Source organism: Scatophagus argus, chromosome 1 (assembly GCF_020382885.2).
Source record: "Scatophagus argus isolate fScaArg1 chromosome 1, fScaArg1.pri, whole genome shotgun sequence".
Taxonomy (NCBI): domain Eukaryota; kingdom Metazoa; phylum Chordata; class Actinopteri; family Scatophagidae; genus Scatophagus; species Scatophagus argus.
Window position 1 is genome coordinate 12,458,746 of NC_058493.1, and position 20,171 is coordinate 12,478,916.

At 40.9% G+C, this 20,171-nt stretch overlaps 1 protein-coding gene across 1 annotated transcript in view; it reads left to right on the forward strand.

Annotated features, from left to right (window-relative positions):
- Positions 1-20,171, forward strand: part of kif26ba (kinesin family member 26Ba) — a 76,377-nt gene that overhangs the window by 9,864 nt on the left and 46,342 nt on the right. The window contains exon 3 of the mRNA XM_046383821.1: positions 13,773-14,480. Within this exon, the coding sequence (XP_046239777.1) occupies positions 13,773-14,480 (708 nt within the window). The remainder of the gene's footprint in view (positions 1-13,772; positions 14,481-20,171) is intronic.

The window sequence follows — 20,171 nt, forward strand, 5'->3', positions numbered from 1 at the left end:
GACAGGCTGAGGTGTGAGTGATAGGGATGATGTGTGTGTGTGTGTGTGTGTGTATTTTTTACTTTATGAAAAACTTATTTAAGTTTTCAACTATCAAAGTGAGGACATTTGGACTTATTTCTTCAAGTATTTTTTAGACAAACATTACATTATGCTTGTGTATACGTTGGCCTGTTGATGTAAAGCCCTTATAAGCCCTTATAAGGATCTCCTCCCAGATGTAATGATTCAACTTTAGACAGCTATAAAATTTCCTTTAAAATAACTGCACTGAAAGTAGAAACTCTGGGTAGCTGTAGATCATTGTTTCTAAAAAAAAAAAAAACACTTCCTGTGACCTTGATTTGTCTAGTAAATTTTAACATAAAGGTAAAGAGATTCTGCAAGGTTTGTTCATGCAGTTAGTTTGGATGTGTGGCAGTGTGGGATGAATAGATAATAAAGGATGATGTCATCATGATACATCTGCTCAATGCAGATGAAACTAGAGAAGCTTGAAGTGGCATCTGCAGGGAGAGGAATCAATTTGTTTTCTGTCAAACATACGTGCACACACATAAATATATACGGATCAAAAGAGGACAGTGAAGTCTAGATTGTTGGAGTGACAACAGGAACTGTTGTCTTAATTTTGTTCACAGAGGAATTATTTCACATGCAGGGAGATGACCCCCACTGAAGGTTTAATTCTAAAATCGCCTCTGATAGAAAATAATATACCTACTGTATTGGAAGCTGATATCAAGAGCAATGAAGAGGAGAAGGATGTATGGAGGAGAAAAGAAAGAAACAGAGGGAAAGATGAATGTGTGGGTAGAAATGACATAGTTTCCTGTACAAAGTTGCAGTGGCCTTGTACTGTGTATGTCTGTGTATGTGTGTGGACGTGTGTGTGTGTGTGGACGTGTGTGTATGTGTGTGGAAGTGTATTCCTATAGTTGTGGGGACAAAAATCTGTTTATGCAGTCATGTTGTGAAGACCCACCTCACTTATGGGGACAAAATGCAAGTGCTCACAAATCATTAAATATTAGGGTGAAGAGTTGCTTTAAGGTTAGGTTGAGGTTAGGATTTGGTTAAGTAAGGGTTAGGATTAGGCAAGTCATGTTTATTGTTAGGTGGTGGTTAAGCCTCCAGGAAATGAATGTAAGTCCCTGTAATGTCCCCAGAAGTGATGGAAAAAGAGCTCTGTGTGTGTGTACATTCCTAGCTTAACTATATAGGTTAAGAGGCTAGCTAATGCCAAAAATAGGATGTTAAGGAACCTCTGTGTGTGTCTGTCTCTGTGTGTATTTTAAGCAGCACTGCGAGTGTATTGTGTCAGAGCATTGTAAAGGGCAGGTGCTGAAACAAGAACAGGGCTGACATTTAGGCTGAAGTTTCCCGTCCAGTTACATGGCCGACTTCTGTGCAGTACTGTAGTTGTGGATTTTTTACTAGAGTATTAGTATTGCGTATTAGAAATGATTTTGAAACCCTTTAAATTCTGTATCTCCTTTGCCGTTACTTTCTGCAAAATTTAACATCTGTCTCTGGTGAAGGTGATGCACTACATGTTATATTGCTCTACCCAAACATTTTTATACAGTCTGCTCACAGTATCTGGGTGAAGGGATTCATAACAACTTCTCTTTCTGTTTCTTTCCTTTTCTCACCATTCCCTGAACCCATAATGATTAACTGCCATAAATATCATGCACTTTGTCTTAGAGCTTAATATTCACTTCAGCCTAGCAGCATCCCCTCTATCAAAGGCAGAGAGTAAAGGAGAGAAAGAGAATGGCAGAAACTAGTCAAAGTAAAGGTTTAAAGAAAAGGAGAAAATAGTTCATATAGGCAACACAAAGGTAGTAAAGCATAGATGGAAAGAGATAGTATGTGTGTTTGTGTGTGTTCTTGTGTTTGTGTATGTGTGTGTGTGTGTGAAAGAGAGAGAGAGAGAGAGAGAGAGAGAGAGAGAGAGAGAGAGAATTAAATTGGCTGTTTGTTCCCAGTCTGTGCTTCAATCAGACACAGAGAATAGCCTCTAACCGTTAAACTTTCCAATTACCTTGAGCAGATGGAGCCTGCAGGGCTCCATTTAGAGGGTTTGAAATGGTTGTTGTTGTTTACTGTTATCTGATATTGACTGTACACCAGGCTACATACAGTGTCAGATGGGGAGTCATACTAAAATCCTCCTTTAATCTTTACCTCCATATATATCTTTGCAGGATATCTTCCCTTTATATGCTTTATTCTGTCTCACTGAATATCCTGTTCGATATCTGACAAAGCATCAGCCATATCTGACCGATCATATCTTCTGAAGCAACAGCCTAGCAGTTGCTAATGCAAGTTTGGGGCCAGTCTGTTGTCACTTTGAATCCACGTAAACCTTGGATGACTTTCTTTCCCCTCTCTCAATAACAACTGCGCTCTTGAGCAAGAATCTCCAACCTGGGCTGTTCACTTTCAAAGTCCAGGTGGCCAACAGTAGGGCACTGTGGCTGCTTTACGGAGCTCCAGTGGATGAATGAGTGTTACTGTGTGATTATGAAATCTGGAGCAAAAAAAAAAAAAAGAGCAAGCATGCTCAGTTGGCCTTCATGGATACAAGACTGTTAAAAAAGTGTTTTAGTTTTGAGGCTTGCAGGATGATACAAGCAAACCCAGAGGATGTTGAAGGTTTATATTGAAACATTAAAATACATTAAAGCTGTTTGTACAGCTCTTTGTCATCTGTGTGAACCAGATGACAAATTGGTTTAAAGCCCTGGTCAAACTTGGAGTTACCTGCATTACATGGTTTGTTTGTTTGTTAAATTTAATCATCTGTTTTTCAAAGCATAGTTATTATTTTATGTCAAAAACCCACAAAAATAGTCTGTTTTTTGCCTGTTAGTTTAAATATGAATGCATATTTACATACATTATGATTTTTCTGTTATTTCAGCAAACATTTTAAGTAGCTGTGTAACAGCTGAGGTGGTCTGTGAAAATTCCTCCTTATAGTGACAATATTCAAATGTAATTTTTTCTTATTCTAATCCATAGTGCTAGCAAATATTAGCATGTTAATATGCTACATTAAGACAGTGAACCTGAACCTATTTAACCCCCTTTGCTTATTAGATTAATTTTCATTCAAGATTGTACACAAGAAACATCAGAGAAAAAGAGTTACACTTTGTGTGAAATATAACATAGATTTCCAGCAGGAATGAAACTGGGGAAATGATTACATTGCATGTATTAAATACATCATTAGAACACCATAATTATCTTCATTTTTTAAAAATTGTATACCCTAATAATTTTTATGTCACTTCGAATAAGCAGAGCAGGCAGATGCAGACTTACGCAAACAACCTGGTTCATGTTTGAATTTATTTTCCCATTTAAAAAAAAGGCAAGTTCTGTAGTTGTGTAGTCGAATTCTGTGGTAGTTCATGGTTGATATGCTACCACTTTGCCTAATTCTGTCCCAGGAAAAACCCTGACTGAATTTGTATATTTGAGCTTTTGCTAAGGCTAAACGTAATGTGTCTGTGCACACACTGTTTGACTGTTTCCCAGTGTGCGTACACACATATATAAGCAGCAGTTGTCAGGCAGATCCTTACCTTCAGTTCCTCCCTAGTGAGCCTCACTAACCTTGGGATGGAAGGATACTGGGGGAAGAACGAATGGGTGGGAAAAAAGAGAGGGAAAAGAGGGGCGCAGGGGAGGTGTGAGAGAGTGTGTGTTCAGGTGTGGGATATGGCAAGATGGATTGCCCAACCCAACAGGCAATTTATCACTGTCAGAGAGAGAGGGGAGAGAGGGAGACTGAGAGAATGAGGGATATAGAAGAGAAAGAACAGGACAGGGTTTGGGGAAAGATAGATAAGAAGTAGATGGAGTGCAAAAGAGGGGAATAAACTGTTGTGAGAGAGAAACCCACTGAATCATAGTTTTTGTACAAAAGGTCAAGAAGTGGTGGAAACCCACATGTGGGAAGGCTGGACACAAAGATCAGAGACTTGAAAGCAGTGGCAGCAGGTTTTCTGTGTGTCCTGTACTTCCTGGTGATTGCTGTACTGCACAAGACTGAGATTAATTTTAGCAATAATGTCTCAGTGTAGCACAGTAGTTAGTTAACAAAGCTATTTAAGTACTGAGACTTGAAACAGATGACTAACTCATTATTGTTTTGTTGAAAATGAAGGCACACTACATAGACAAAAGCATTGGGCCACATAACCATTGCACCAACAGGGACTTTAATGACACTGTATTCTAAATACATAGAGAGCTTTGCAGCTAAAACAGCCTCATGAAGAGGTCTGTCTGGATACTTTTGTCTAAATAGTGTAACTGCCTCTCTAAACATTATTAGGTCAGTCAAACAGTATATTCAGATGTTTCTGTTAACACTTGTAGGAAACACAACAGAGAGGATGGCGACAAATGAGCTGTGTTTTCGCAGGATTGTCTGCCTGAACCACCTGTACCTTTTGCATATAGCCCATGTGAAAACAGGCATTTACATAGACTACTTTGCCACTTAAATTAGCTAGCAATGAAGACAAGTTTGTCAGCTGTATTCTAGCACAGGACAACCAGCTAATTGGCAGCTAGCTAACATGCAGAAACAGATTATTTTCACGTATAGGTTTGCTAGCAAATGCTTCATACACAGTGCAGCTCTGATGCAGATGGTGCACTAATTTAAAAACAGGCAGTGGTTTATATGCAGCTCATTTGCAGTCAGGCAACACCATGGGTAGCCAGATGATTTAAAAACAGGCGCCAGCAAGCAACTTCCACATATAAAACCAGGCAGTAATTTAAAACAACTATTTCATTTACAGCTGAGCACTGATGTAGATAGCCAGATAATAAAAACCAGGCTCTCTTTCAGCCAGCGAGCTTATTTACGTTATGGCAAGGGGGCTCATCTGTAGACTCAACACTGTACAAGCTGGGACAAGATCCGTAGCTCAAACTGTTAATGGGAAGGCAGAATTAGCCACACATAGTGCCTATAGAGTATATACACACACAGTTTGGAAGGCATACTCTCTTAAAATGCATAAAGTACACATGAAAAATGCAACAATCCACACAAATACTTGTTATTCTTGACTGAGAACATGACCAACAGAGAGCATGTGAGACCTTGTGAAGTGGCTCTAATCTGTCCATAGCATCTGTTTCCAGTTTTTTGTCCCCTCTTTGATTGGGTTTAACATCCCACTAGACACTGCTATTTTTGTGTAAGTGCCTATGTGTGTGCAAAGAGGAATACACAACTTTGTGGAGCACAGTGGCTGATGAGCACTTAACCCAACATAATCCACGGCAACTTCCAGACAGGCAATTAATTATAGTCGTCAATCCCAAACAGTGGCTGCATGAGTGTAGCCTCTGGCAGATTGCAGACCAAACTACGTCACCAGCGTGGTCTGAGGATGTGCTTCAAAGACTCTCTGAAGGCCTCTTTTAAAGACCTTCATATTGCCCTGCTTCATGAGAATCACTTGCCCACAGTTATTCAAAAAAGTAACATTTCAAAGGGTACTAAATTCTATGAAGACCTGCTCATCAGAACATGTGAAGTCACTGTCTCATCCTGTGGGTGAACCAACCCTGCTGTCCTGCACTCACTACAGCTGAGAGGAAGCGGAGGTGACATGGGAATGGTGTAGAAGCACGTTTGTGTGTGTGTCTCCACACTTTAGCACTAAGAGAAAGGAGGTATCTCTGTGGATCGTTCTACTTGAGCTTGTGTGCATTTTGGTACCAAAATGTCCCTGGGATGTTATCACATCTGACGCCTGTATTATTACTGGGCTATGTGTGCACAGCATTATTCAGTGCACACATGCTGCACAAACATCCACAAACAAATGCATACAGTACACACAAACACAGTTAGTCTGCAGCAGTACAGAATACAGCAGGTAATTTACATCCCCTATAGCCAGTTAGTTGTGTGTGCACTAATTAATTTCTGCATTGCCATGGCAACACAAACATTCTACTTTGTATTTCTTTGTTATTAATATGGTGTGTCAACATCACAAGGGAGTGTGTGTACATGTGTGCAGACAAAAGTGTGTGTCTGTGAATCTAAATGTATGCCTAAGTGACTTCATGCAGGCATGCATGTGCATGTATGAAGGAATGACCAATTAAAAAAGGTGATTAAAGGAGACATACTGGAGAGAGCAAGAGAGAGAGAGGATGTGTGTGTGTGTGTAGGTAATAAATGAGCAAAAGAAATAGGAGAGAGAGGAAACCTCCAGGTTTCCTTAAGTTATTTGTCACTGGGGGGAAACAGAAAGAAACAAAGAGAAAATTCTGTGGAGGCAGGGGTCTAGACTCTCACTAACATGCTATTACAGAGCAGTTTCTGCTCTGGTTTATTTCTGCTGTGTGCTACTAAAACACTAATCTACCTCCTAGCAAGCCTTCGCAGCCATGCACACATTGAGTTAATTCAGTTTTTATTTATTAAGTGTACAAGCAAATAGCACATTCATCCCTACATCTGGATCTGTTGCATCAGGTTTGTGTGTATAAGTGCATATATAATCCATTATCATACCATGAAGGCAATTTTTCTCATTTCAGCCATCCTTCCCTTCTTGCATTCATCCATCTTCAAAAGATCTCTCTTCTTCCTTTTGTCCTTTCACCCTCTCTCCTTCCATCGTAACACCATCTGACCTACCAAAGCACAATAATGTGGTGATGCTTATTAGGCTCAAAATGATCGCAGTTTAATTGTGATATTGTTGTTCTTTGCATTGGCTGAAAACATCTACTGTTGGTTCCTGTTCTTAAAGTAAAAATAGGAATTAGATATATGTTATGCTTTTATATTCAGCAACTGTGGCTTGTATGTTTTTATGCGAAAATATGGGTTGGTGATGAATTGTGAAATTGTGACACACTTTTTTTCGTGAGACTGGTCTGTGCTTTAGGTCTTTTTCAGCTTTTAAAGCTCTATAATTCTAATAATGTCTTGTTCACTTTTAAACAAGGTGGTGCTTCACTTTTGCTGTGGGTAAAAATGCAATAATGTGATATACAGGTTGTCGGATGAAAAGCCAGTGAGAGCAGCTTTTCTTGTTGGTGGTGTTTGTCTTCAGATGTGTATTCTTGTCTCTAACTAAAAGGATCACATTTGACCTTAGATATTACATGCTTGAATGTAGCCAGACATGTTAGGAGCCTGACATGAAGCTAATATGCCCTGAGAGAGAAAAACAAACACAGAAAATAAGAGACTGAGAGAGACAGAAAGAGTGTGTTTTGGAGAGGTAGTAAGAGAGACCTGTGCTTGACCCCTCTGTCAGCAGAACATTTGTCTGGTATGTGTGTCCATCCATGTGTTTGGTGTGTGTGTCATTTATAACCTCTGTGTTATTGACCTTCCTCCTGCACAGACACCAGACTCAATCCTTCACATGCACACACACTCTCCATCACGAGACCAGTGGGTGTGATCATGGGCCACCAACGCACTTGATGGATACATACACCCCCACAATTTATAGTATTTTCTTCACAGTGTCTGTCTGCTGGTTTCCATTTTTCATTCTTCGTCTTTTCGTTATCGTTCTGTTACAGTCCTGCCTTTTACTGTGTGTGTGTGTGTGTGTCCTGTCAGAGCAGGTGCAAGAGACCGTCTGCATGTCTTCTGCATGAATTCACTGATCCCAAACCTGCTGACAAATGCGCGTGTGTGTGCGTGCATGTGTGTGTGTGTGTGTGTAGTGGGGGAATGAATGAGGAGAGGGGTGAGAGGAGGTAAATGAGTATGGGGGGAGGGAGGAAAGGTTTACCTTCCTTGGTCACTCATCTGGAACTGATTACACACACACACACACACACACACACACACACACACACACACACACACTCTCCAATAAACCAGTGTTATTCTGGTTATAACCAACGAAAAATGTGCTCCTCCTCTGCTCTCCTCTCCCTTTTGATTCTCTCTGTCACTCAGTTTTAATGGAGGTGCATTGCAGTCACACAGTTCATTGTCAGAATGTTTGGTTATACCCAGTCAGCGGTGCAGTGAGTGTTGGTCTATTTATGTGGTCTGCTTCTGTGTGTGTGTGTGTGTGTGTGTGTGTGTGTGTGTGTGTGTGTGTGAAAGGGATGTGTCTTATGTCTGACAGCCTATTCTCATGAACCTTTTACCTCCGGTGTGCTCACACGCATGCACATGCACACAAACAAACAGAAAGGGACAAACAGAACTGAGCTGTCTTTTCTTATCAAATCTCAGCAACAGCATCCTTCTGTGTCCAATCAGCGTGCCCACACATACAGTCACTGCTACACAGCCTGATTGTCAGCACACTAAGAGTCGCTGAGGTCACTGTTCAGTTAGCTTGGACGCTGTCTCCATCTCTCTGCTTTCTCTCTTTCTGTCACTCACTCCATCCCTGCACAGTAAAGTCGAGGCGGTGTTCGTCTGCCCTTGTAGGAGGAAATGAGTCACACACTCATAGACTATCTGTGGTGCTGAGACTGATTGAGTCACTCACAGAATACTGATGAATTCAGAGGTGAAGTGATGCCTGGGAGAGACAGTTAGATGTGAGGAAAGGGAGGAAATAGATAGGTTCACAATAAGACATTCTTATCTAAGCACAATTTCAGTAAATGTTACTAATAATACTAATAATCATATTTTAAATCTGATATTGTTCTTTTTTAAAAGAAGAACAGTCTTGTAAATACTGTAAAATTAGATTTCCATATTAAACTTCTTCTTGTTTTACCTGGGCTGAACTCTAGCTTGTTTGGCTAGCTTTGTAATGTTTTGTAATACAAGCTCATGGGAGACCGAACGAGAGTATGTGTGGTGTATGTGTGTGTTTGGATCAGGGGAATATGAACAAACTTAGACTGTTATACTGAAAGATATGCTGGAAATAACAAAAAGGAAGCATTAGTGAAAAGAGATTTTGATATGGGGTCAAAGAGAAGACAGAGAGAGAGAGAGAGTAAAACTGTGCCTGTGTGTGTGTGTGTGTTACATGGATATGTGTGTGCAGTGTTCATGCCCAGTCTTATAAAAACTCCATCTCTCTGTCGAGAGCCTCTCATTCTCTCTTCTTCAAATGTAGCTCCCCCTTTCCTTTTTTTTCAGTCAGGCAGCTTGGCTGCTCTCCAAATCTCAGCTAATTTGGAACGACCAGGCCCTCATTTCAAGGACTGTACACCGTGTCCACTTTATTGCTTCTTTAGTCGCCTGTCTGCTGTGCCTGTGTGTTTGAGGTTGTGGGAGATGCAGAGGGGTAGAAAGTATCCAAGAGAAATGAAATATTCCTTTTTCTACACAATTCTGGGATTGATCTGACTTTTCCAATTCTTTCCAACGCAAAAAACAGGACTATTATTTGTCATTGATTGGAGGATTGCTTTCTTTAACTTTCTGCACAGTGGTTTATTTTTATCTTTCCCTAACACGTTTTATGATAATAGATATGAACAATCAGTAAAATGAGACCCTGCTCACTTGCACTGGCTATAAACGGTTTCATACTTTTTCCAGGACTGAATGTTGCTGGAAAAATCCACACCAACACTGGATAGTAAAAGTAAAAACATCATACAAAACTTTACTGAACCTTTATGATTTTTTTCCCTGATTTTCTCTGTCTGTCCCAGCCATGTTTCATATTCATACCATGATATGGCTGACCAAACAGCTTTCCCATTACAGTGCTCATCTCCTGCTGGCCAAATGTAGTTGATTTCAGATTACATTTTTCAGTGCAGCTACATTAAAGTTTGCTCTGTTTTGTTGTTATAATCACCACCACTGTCATTATTTCTCCCTCTCTCTGCCAGATGCAATAAATTCAGCCAATCTTGTGTAAAAACTAGAAAATCTTTATACCTAGCAGAAAATGTGTCATAATCCAGTGGCAAAGCAGGATTATTGAACACACAGGGAAAAGTTGCCTCTACCTCAGCTCTCTTCGCTCCTGTCTGCATCCTCTAATGTGTGTCAAAGCAAACCTGTTTGCTTTATGTGTGTGTGTGAGAGAGAGAGTAGTAGTAGTAGTACCTGCTTATTCTATGAAGTCTCTGTATGTATGGCAGCCTAGACACATGTACAGTATGTATATGTTTAAAAACCACATTCTGATCGTTATTTTTCTGAGTAACAAGGTAGCCTTTATCCAGGAATACAACCACACTCACACACACCGCTCAGATGCTCTGTGTGTGTGTCTTGAGGTCTTGTGGTTTGTTGACATAGCCTAGCAGCCCTCACATTGAGAGGTTGCATTTTGCTGTTAGATGAAATGTTGCTTTGTGTAGACACACATCTGCACACACACCCACACACAGGCAGACTGTATATTGATTGAGGAAAGGTAACAGGCTTGCTACTGATAGAGGCTTATTTCTGTGTTGCAGACAGTACATTACAGTCACTCTCTTTTTCTGACGCCATCTGACCACACACACACAGAAAATTGAACTGCATTGTTTTTTTTATAGGTGAAAAGCCATTTTGATTAAGAGAAAAATGATAAACAAAAACTTAATTATAGAACTCCGTGTAAATAGGATGTGTTTCGCAAGAAAGCTGCTTGTTTATCTGAAGCGCTCGTCTCTACCTGTCAGTCAGCCATCATTTACCCATACGGCCCTCCATTTTTTTGTCTTTTCTGTCAATCATCTGTCTCTTCGTCCTAATGTCTGATAGTCTAAACCTGCTGAGAAATGACCTGCGTCCATCACATGCCTATTTATTGGATGCACATACAAATGCTGCATCTCTGTGACTTGTGTATTGATTAAGTTTCACTAAACAAAGAGTGCCTATCTATCACTTTGATTAACACTGTATGTGCATGTCTTTCCTGGCATGATGTACTGAGACATTCAAATTGAAGTCCACACAGCAGTTGAAAGTGACGTTTTTTGTTGTTTGGATCAACATGTGTAAGTCGTGATTGTTATCATGCACCTATTATTCTGACATTACATCATGTTAGTGGTTAAACTGTTAAACTGTGTTTTATTTAAGTTGTTAAATTGGTCAGACGGAAAATGCAGCTGCAAATGAGGGATATTTACTGTTTTGAGAAGGCATAAAGTGAGTGTAACGACTCTGTTTCAGGATACAGGAGCAGCTGACTGCTATTACAGTCATTCAAGAGAAAGCAGTTTCAGTGAAAAGATTTTGTATCATCTGTGGGGACAAATCTGTACTGTGTAAGAAAAGTAGTTTCGTTCCTGTGGAGACTGCACATGTTAAGTCAAAACAACCTGTGATAGTTTTTACATGTAACCGTATATTCACGTTGCTGTAACTATCACCTGTGCAGAAAGATACCTGGCTGTAGCGTTTCAGAGGAGATGGGCTGGCTGAAGGCACAAAAGTAATTATAGTTATCAAGTGAGTTGGCACCACCTAACACAGATGTTTTCTTGAAGTACAGGCCTCTTAAGCAGACATACACTGACACTGCACCTACACTTAGGTGAACAATTAACTCACAACGTAACACTGGGTTATTTTAATCCCATCATCAGGGCCTCAGGTAGAGCCAGGCTTTTAATAGGAAAAATAATTTCTCTTAAATGATCTTTGTCAGATAAGTGCATAATGCTTTGTGGATAAAATTGGGAAAAAAACGTTTTCATTAGGGTCAACTGAGGTTTAGACACAGATCTGTATCGAGGTGTGTGCGTGTGTTTTGCTTGTTAACTTTGATATTTAGACCAGAGAGTTGTGGCAGGAGATTTAGAGAGGCTTTGCTATGTTCAAGTGGCTCCAATTAGTCTGGGAAAAAACACACGCAGACATACACACACACACACACAACTCATACCTGTATGTGCACATTCATTCCTGCACACAGGCACAGATAATTGCACAAACAAATTGGACAAATATCTGAATTTCCGGATGCAAAAAAAAGCACAGTGTGATTGCTCACACACACGCATACAAACACACCTTCACCAGACAAACACTGACAGAGAGGTCAGTGAAGAGTGAAGAGAGGGAAAGCAAAAGGAGGGAAAAGAGGGGGAAAACAATAGATGTAGTATATTTTAATGATTGTGTTTTTTTCTGCTTTAAAAAAAAAATGCATATATGGACTGAAGCCTGGTAGCCTGTGCCCACCAGAAGAGGCGAATTCTCCACTAAACTGAAACAGTTCTGCCTCATCAACATATGTGTAAACTCACTGCAGCCTCATATTGACTGTTGTATTTCAATTCTATACATCTGTGAACAGGGTGGATGTCTAACAGAGCTTTTAGAAGCTATTTGCTATTTTACAGAAGTAAGTTGGTCGTGAATCATTTGTGAACAAAAGCAATGCACTAGTTTCATGTTTTGTTCTTTACATACACAAGGGTACGACATTATTATTTCACATTTTACAATACGAAGCGACCAGTTATTGTTGTCCGCTCTGCCCCAGACAATAACATGATTTTCTGGAGAAGGTGGTTCTTTATGTATTGAGCTGTTGTTGTGATGCATCACTGTGATTGGCTCAGCTCTTTAAGAGCAACAACACCAGTGATGTGACTGGCTGAGAGTGTATTTATTCATCAGCAAACCCTCTGATTTATATTCCACCTCACGAAGCCTTTCTGCACTTTGCGCTGCTGCACAAACAGGAACCAAAATAGCAGGTGTACTTGAAGTCGCCCACACAGTCTGATCGCTCGGGATCAAGCTTTTTGCACTTGTCATTGTGCTTAAGTAGGGCCCATATGTGAAACCAATTTAGTGTTTTGTTGTTGTTCTTGCTTTCACAAAAGTGCCCTTTTGTTTTTTACAAATCCTCCTGCAACCAGACCAAAAGCACTTAACGATGGCCTAGCCAATTCATCTACAGAGGAACAGAAAGATGAGTTTAAAATGAGAAGATGAACATACTCAAAATGTCAATGCATGTTTACTTGTTGAGTGCTGTTACAGTTGACATTAGCTTAGATGTCATTGCATGTGATCATTACAACTTAGATTGAGTTTAATGTTGTGTGACATTTTCTTAGAGTTACCTATAATATTCTGAACTCCTTTCCAAGGCATGAATGAACAAGAAATAGTTTATGTCACCATCACTGAGCTCTTCATCAAATCATTTTTTATTGCCTTTTAATGAAAAATAAAATTCAGTTAAGTTAGAAATTGATAGTCAAGAAATTAAACTCTTGTACAAAGAAAATGTATGGCTGCTGTTTTATCTCTTGGAATTTCAGTATTTATTACACCAAGACGTCTTGCAGATGATTCAAAGGTGCTCACGATGTCAGACTGCGCTGTTGCAAAATCTATGCTGAGAGAAAAAGAAAGAAAGAAGGGAGAGGAAGGCCAGAGGCAAGAGGTTTTCATTTCTGTATAAGAGGACTCTACTTGCTGCCAGCTTCTGTGACACTTTTACCTGTAGGACCCCAAGCATATTGTGTGTGTGTGTGTGTGTGTGTGTGTGTGTGTGTGTGTGTGTGTGTGTACTTGCTTTTGCTTGTCCTTCTCTGGGTCTGCATGCCTCTCTACATATCTTCCCTCGGGCTACTCTGCCATGTTTTCTTAGATTTTCTATAAATATTCATGGTCATGATTTGTTCAACACGCCTATCATTTCTTCTTCTCTCTTCTCTTCTCCTCCAAGTTTTCCTTCAGCTACATTCCCTAGTGCAGCTCAAAGCGTGCTGTTCCTGCCTCATTTGCTCCTATTTATTCCTCCAGACCCCTGTCTAAATCCCACTTTCTCTCTCTGTCTCTCCCCCTCCAGGATCCCTCCTTCTCCCTCCTCCTTCATGATAAGCTTCAGGTGCCCAACAGTTCTCGGCGGGCGTGGAACGAGCGTGACAGTCGCTGTGATGTCTGCGCCACTCACCTCACTCAGCTCAAACAGGAAGCTGTGCGCATGGTCCTCACTCTTGACCAATGGGATTTGTCTCCCACCTCTTCCCCTACGGCACTGATCGGACGATATGGATCTCAAGGACCTCAAGGTCCAATGGGAGCATCCGGAGCTGGATCACGGGAGTGGGCTCCTCCTTTTCTCCCTTCCTCCTCCTCCTCCTCCTCCTCAGCTGGTGCTGCTGTTTCACACCCCCCACACACATCCTCCCAGTCACCATCCCCAAGCCCCAGCCAGACCCCAACACCCAGCCCAAGCCACGGACCATCCAACCTGAGCCATGGGAGTCCCTCGGTGGGGCAAATGTCTAGCTGTGCTACCACAAACCCACAACCTCAAGGCTCAGGGCACAGACTGGGGTCCAAGCCCAGCTCTCTGGGGCTTGGAGGTGGGGTAGACAGAAAGAATGGGTCCCCCAGTTCTGGAAAAGCTGGTGCCCAACAACAACCAGTAACTGGAATAAACAGCCCTGGTAATAATAGTGGTAACAGCAGTTATAACGGGAGTACAGCAGCTCTACAGGCCCATCAGCACCCAAACCGAACCAATGGAGGAGTTACACTCTATCCATACCAGGTAAGCTACTTGTAGAGGTGTTTTTGTGTGTTTGTATGTGTGTGTGTGCATACACTTTGCAGTCACACATGATAATCTGTAGAGAGATTCATCACTAGGACATTGCAAATATTACCCTTCAAACTGAGTAAATGTATTCTGGTGTGATTATTCCAAATGGCATGCAGATGACTACGTCTCACAATATGAGTCCGATAGGAAGTGCGACATTTAAATTGTTCAGCTTGTAGGTTTACCTACGTACGGTAAAGTAACCTTGTTTGGTGTCATCCACTGACAATGCCTGACTTTCGGAGACAATGTGTTCAGCATTAGCATACAGGCTGCTCTCCTCCTCTGTGTTAATTTAACTGCTTTCCTCATTTCTCTTTTGCTTCCTACTTTCTCCCACTCTGTTTTTTGACCTTTTCTGAGCTTGTAGAAACTAAGACAAGACTCTGTTGAATCTGCCCGAGGCAAAGTATGTGTCTGTGTGTGTCCACGTGAGCATGTCTGTGTGTTCTTTATAAGGACACATCTTGTAACAAAAGCCTCTCACTAGGTTCATTGTTAAAAAAAACAAAAAAACCCAGAAACGACTATAAGAGAATATCAATATAAAACCCCCCCATCATCAACAACAAGGTGAAAAACATGAAAGTGGTTGGACTTGTCTTTCTCTGGACACTTCTTGGGAGAAGCAGAAAAAGAATGTAGCAAAAGGAACAACATGAAGTGCCTTTTGCCACTGCAGCCTCATTGGTGACATAGATAAGTGTCAGATTGTGGTTCCAAAGCAAAGAAATGGTGAACAGACAAGGTAAAATTTGTACTGTGAGGCCTCAATATGAGCAAATCAGAGGTTTTCAAATTGTGTGGCATGGAGTGAGGGACATGAGACAAAGATGTGAGGTCAAAGTCAATTAATGTTCTTTAAAACCCTTAGCATTCAAGTCCAACACAAATAAATGCCCAAGACTCTGCTTATGGAAACAAAGAAAGAACATGTTCAGTAGAACTCCGGAAATTGCCAGAAATTGTTTTCTTCAATATCACAGTAATCTAGTGATATTAGTGTGTATATCTGTAGTTAATAGCTAATTCGGCATAGCCAACTTGACAAGCAAATATATGTTAAACAAAACAAAAAAAAATGAGCACAAGCTTTAACCCAAAGCTAACTAACTGACTAACTGACTCCACAGCAACATTTTATGCTTCCTTCTTTACATTTCCCAAAGAATCATCAGGCGCTGTAGTTCAAAGACGATTATCTCCTCTTCTATAATTATCTCCTAAACAGAAGAAAGAGAAAGGCTACTAGGTGTGACAACATCCTTTACCGTGAAGTGAAGTTAGAGTAGACGCGGGGAGCTGGGGGACATCTGTTAGAGTCTGACAACCCCTGATCCAAGAGAACCAGACGTCATGTCCAGACTGAGAAGACGAATTCTGCAATATAGTCTGTAGTGCCTTATGCAACATTTCTTTCAGTAAGTTAGAAGTGCTCATGGTGCGGCTGTGGCCTAGAGGTTGGAGAAGTGGCTTGTTATCGTAGGGTTGCCGGTTCAATTCTCCTATTGGACCGGTGGGAAAAATTTGGGTGTGGTGGAGTGATTAATGAGAAAAATGCTCCTCCCCCCTCCATTAGCTGGCTGATATGCCCTTGAGCAAGGCACTTAACCCCCAATTTGCCCCCTAGGTGCCTGACAGTGTGTGCATGTAAAAATATATATATATACTGCCAATAAAGCTGATTCTTCTTCTTCTTAAACTACTAACTGATTAAGTTTTTTATTAGTAGCTTGCAGGTGTCCGTTAGAATCTCAAATTGTAAAGAGACATTGCAAAGTTTGTTTTCCCCCAAAAGAGCTCCGCATGAGGACCCAACAATCAACTTAGAATTTGATTTGATAGCCATCTCTTATCAAAAGTGGCGCAAACCATGAAAGTGACACCACACTGAATAAAGAGATAGACCAGAAGAGGGTTTAGCCAGAGACAGGAAGAGAGGGAGCAGGAGCAGACAGGAGAGGGAGATGGTAGGAGGGAGAAAATGCCTCAGGTGACATGTAGTATAGTGTTGTATGGATGGAGGCAGGAGAGCTGAGACTCCAGGGGAGATCCAGAGGTGTGTGTGTGTGTGTGTGTTAACATGTGTGTATGAAAGTGTTCTACAGATGTAATAATTCATACGGCGATAATTAGGACTCTGGGGACTCTATGTCACACACCCCCAGTACCCCTTCACTCCTTCACCCTCATTCACACTCTCTCTCCTTCTCTCTCTCTCACTCTCTCCCTCATATACACACACACACACACACACTTTCACTGTACTTATTGCCTATGCCTCTTTCTTTCCTCCTCCTCTACTATTTTCCTGTCTTTCTCACTTTTTTATGTTTCACATTCACCTTCTTGTGCTGTTCCCCATCTGTTTTTATTCAGCACATGACTTGAATCAGATACAGGGGGAAATTACTTTGTACAGTCTCCAGAATTGTTTCATTATCTTGTCCTACTGGTCAGAGATAAATTGAGCATAAGCACTGTTGTGTATTCTGAAATGTCTTTATGGGGATGACAGTGAAAGTTTTCAGCTCTTTCCAAATTTCAAGTCATTAGATAATAAAGAATTACCTGGTTTCTTGGTGTGTGAGTAAGTGAGCCTTAATGTGTTGTATATCTGTGTTCTATATGTGTGAGTTAGTATCTATGTTGGTAGGCGTCCGAGCATTTGTGCTGTGACTCTGACAGTAATGGTATTTCAGCAGGAAAGGAGAAACGGAGCACGATAATAAATCACCCTCATTTAGACTCACCCCTGAGAGAGGAAGAGAAGGGGGAGGAGCTGAACAGAGAGAAATCAAAAAAAATGGGAATGGAAGTAGAAAGAAGAAAATGAAGAGAATTCAGTGTTAGAGCGATGTGGGCAGAGAGGATGGAAAGAAGGTAATAGAGACACATCAGTGCATGTGGACAAATTGCTGAGATGAACCATTGCTGATCAATGGTTGGAGATCTGTTGGAGATCTGCCTGTGCAACACATAACATAAAACCCTGCTTCTCCCCTTCTCTTCATCAGATCTAACACAGGCAAAATAAGAAACCTCATCAAATATGTTAAAGCTCTTCAGCAATATCAAGTTCAAATTACTCTGTGCTAACAATCAGTGGGCTTTGTGACAACGATAGTTTTACTCTTCAGAAACACTATCACCATCAGCACTGATATGATTTCATTCCATTTAATTTCATAAGTAAATTCACAGTTAAAGTCAAATGGCACAATGACCACCTCATTGTGCCAACAAGAGACAGAGAAGAAAGGGAGGACACAGAGGTAGACAGTGCAGCGGTGACCTGCCTGCCTCTGGTGTAGCTGACATTAAAATCCTGCTGGATCAGCAATGTTAAGAGGTGACAACCTCCACATTTTAGATTTATTAGGACTTTTCTATTTGCTCCCACAAGTCTAGGACAAATGAAAAACGCTGATTCAGTCAGAACGAGGCAGACGGATTATAACAGACTGAGAGTGAATCTCCCAGGTAGCTAGGTGGGATGAAGGAGCCAGTGAAGGCCACAGACATTTTAAAATGGAATCAAAAAAGCAAGCAGAAACACAGTAAAGTGTGAGCAGTATTAAACACTCATAGCTGACAATACTGTACATGTTAGTGGCACAGCAGTGGATATGACAGACAGTGTGAAGCCAAATCATGAAAAATTAGGTTCCTAAGAATTGCCTACATATTTTTTAGACGGTTTTGGTGATGGTGGTGATTGGAGGGTGGAGGAGTGGGGTGGGGTAAGAGGCAATAGGACCCTCCCTCTCTCTCCCTCTCTCTCCCTCTCTTTGGCATCAGAAAACAAACCCAACGTTGTCTCTTTGCCCTCACTCTGTCCTTCAAGCAGCTAATTGAAAACAGATTTATACAGTGTGTGTGGACGTGTATTCCTATAACTGTGGGGACAAAAATCTGCTTATGCAGTCACATTGTGAGGACCTGCCTTACTTATGGGGACAAAATGCAAGTCCCCACAACATAACTTCGGGTGAAGAGTTGCTTTAAGGTTAGGCTGAGGTTAGGGTTTGGTTAAGTAAGGGTTAGGATTAGACAAGTTTGGTCTATGTAATGTCCCCAGAAGTGACGGAAACACAACTGTGTGTGTGTGTGTGTGTATAATAGTTAGATTAACTGTTTCTGTTTGTTGTGCCTGAATGCTGCCAAACACTGTCTGACTTAGCTGGACATCCTTTAAGATGAATTAGGGTGCCAGTGGTGACCTAAAGGTTAAAGAAGCTTGTGACTTGCAGGTCACCAGTTTAGGATAAATCTAGGTTTGAAAAATGAAAGCAGGCTGTTAAAGGGGAGCTCCATCATTTTTTTTACAGGTACTACTGCAAATGTGGGAAAAGTTGTTCAAAGCCTTGTGTGTCAGAGCTGCACAAAGAAGTACCTTCACTTAAACTGTTGGCAGTCATGCGGTATTATGGGTAATGTAAGTGCCAGGATTTTACTAGGAGGAAGAATGTGTGGAATACAAGAGAAATCTTAGCTTCTGCTGCGTTCGTTTGTGCTGTCTGCTTTCTCTTCCTTCTCTGTCTGCCTGGTTCTGTAATTCTTCCTGTAATGTAGAATACATAAACACTTGCTCACTAAGCTCTGTGTGTCTGTCCTCCACTTTCACCGTGAATGGGCAGGCACTCCTTCTCTTCCGCCACTCCACTGCAGTAACCATTTAGATTGCTTTAAAGATTGTGTCTATCCCCCTGATAACAGCAGGCAGGACCACACACATACATGGACACACTCAAACACACCATTTCTCTTTTCATTCTTCTCACACAGCTCTGAAATTTCAGGCGCAAATGTTATAGCATGTGGTTGCAAAAGGATGGAAAAATAGAATAAATGTAAGAGAGACAGATGAGGAAGGTGGATACTGGGGAAAAGGCATTTGTGTTATAATGAAGATGAATGAGAGGGAGGGGATGTATTTAAGTGCTGGAGTGTAGAGAAAGAGGAAGAGTGAGAGTGACAGAATAAATGTTTAAGTGTTTTTTTTGTTTGTTTGTTTGTTAGTTTTGTCTTTGAGGGAATCTAATATCACATTCATCAAAGTCCCACATTGACAGGTACACTCTCAGGAGCAGGTGTTCTATGAAAACACAGTCAGATGCTGTTTGTTTTTGTTTTTTTAATCGATTTGCTGCATTATTTTTCAACAAATTTGGCCGTTATTATTGTCTGTGCTCTCTTTATCCTGGTACTGTCTGCATCCTTTTCTGTCTTGCTTTAATGTCCTAATATCCCCATAGGTATTATTAATGTTTCATCCAGTGTAATTTAATCCAATTTATGGTGAAATGTAGCGATAGCAACTCAGCCTTTATGTCTTGTGGGAAAATCTAAATGGGACAAGTGTAATAACCAACAAACATAAACAAGAAAAACAGTTTATTTCAATAACTGCATCATCCAAAATGACATCCATGTAAATGCATGAGCCAGATGACCATGCAGGAATGCTGTTTCAATAGGAATTACCACTCTATCCATCTCTCTTTTCAGTGTGCACTTCAGATGCATAACAAATTTGAAAGCTACCCTACAATGGCTGGTTTGACGAGAGACATGAAGAGTAATTATCCATCAGTGCAAACGCTGCTTCAGATAAAGAGATGCGCAGCAAACCTTTTG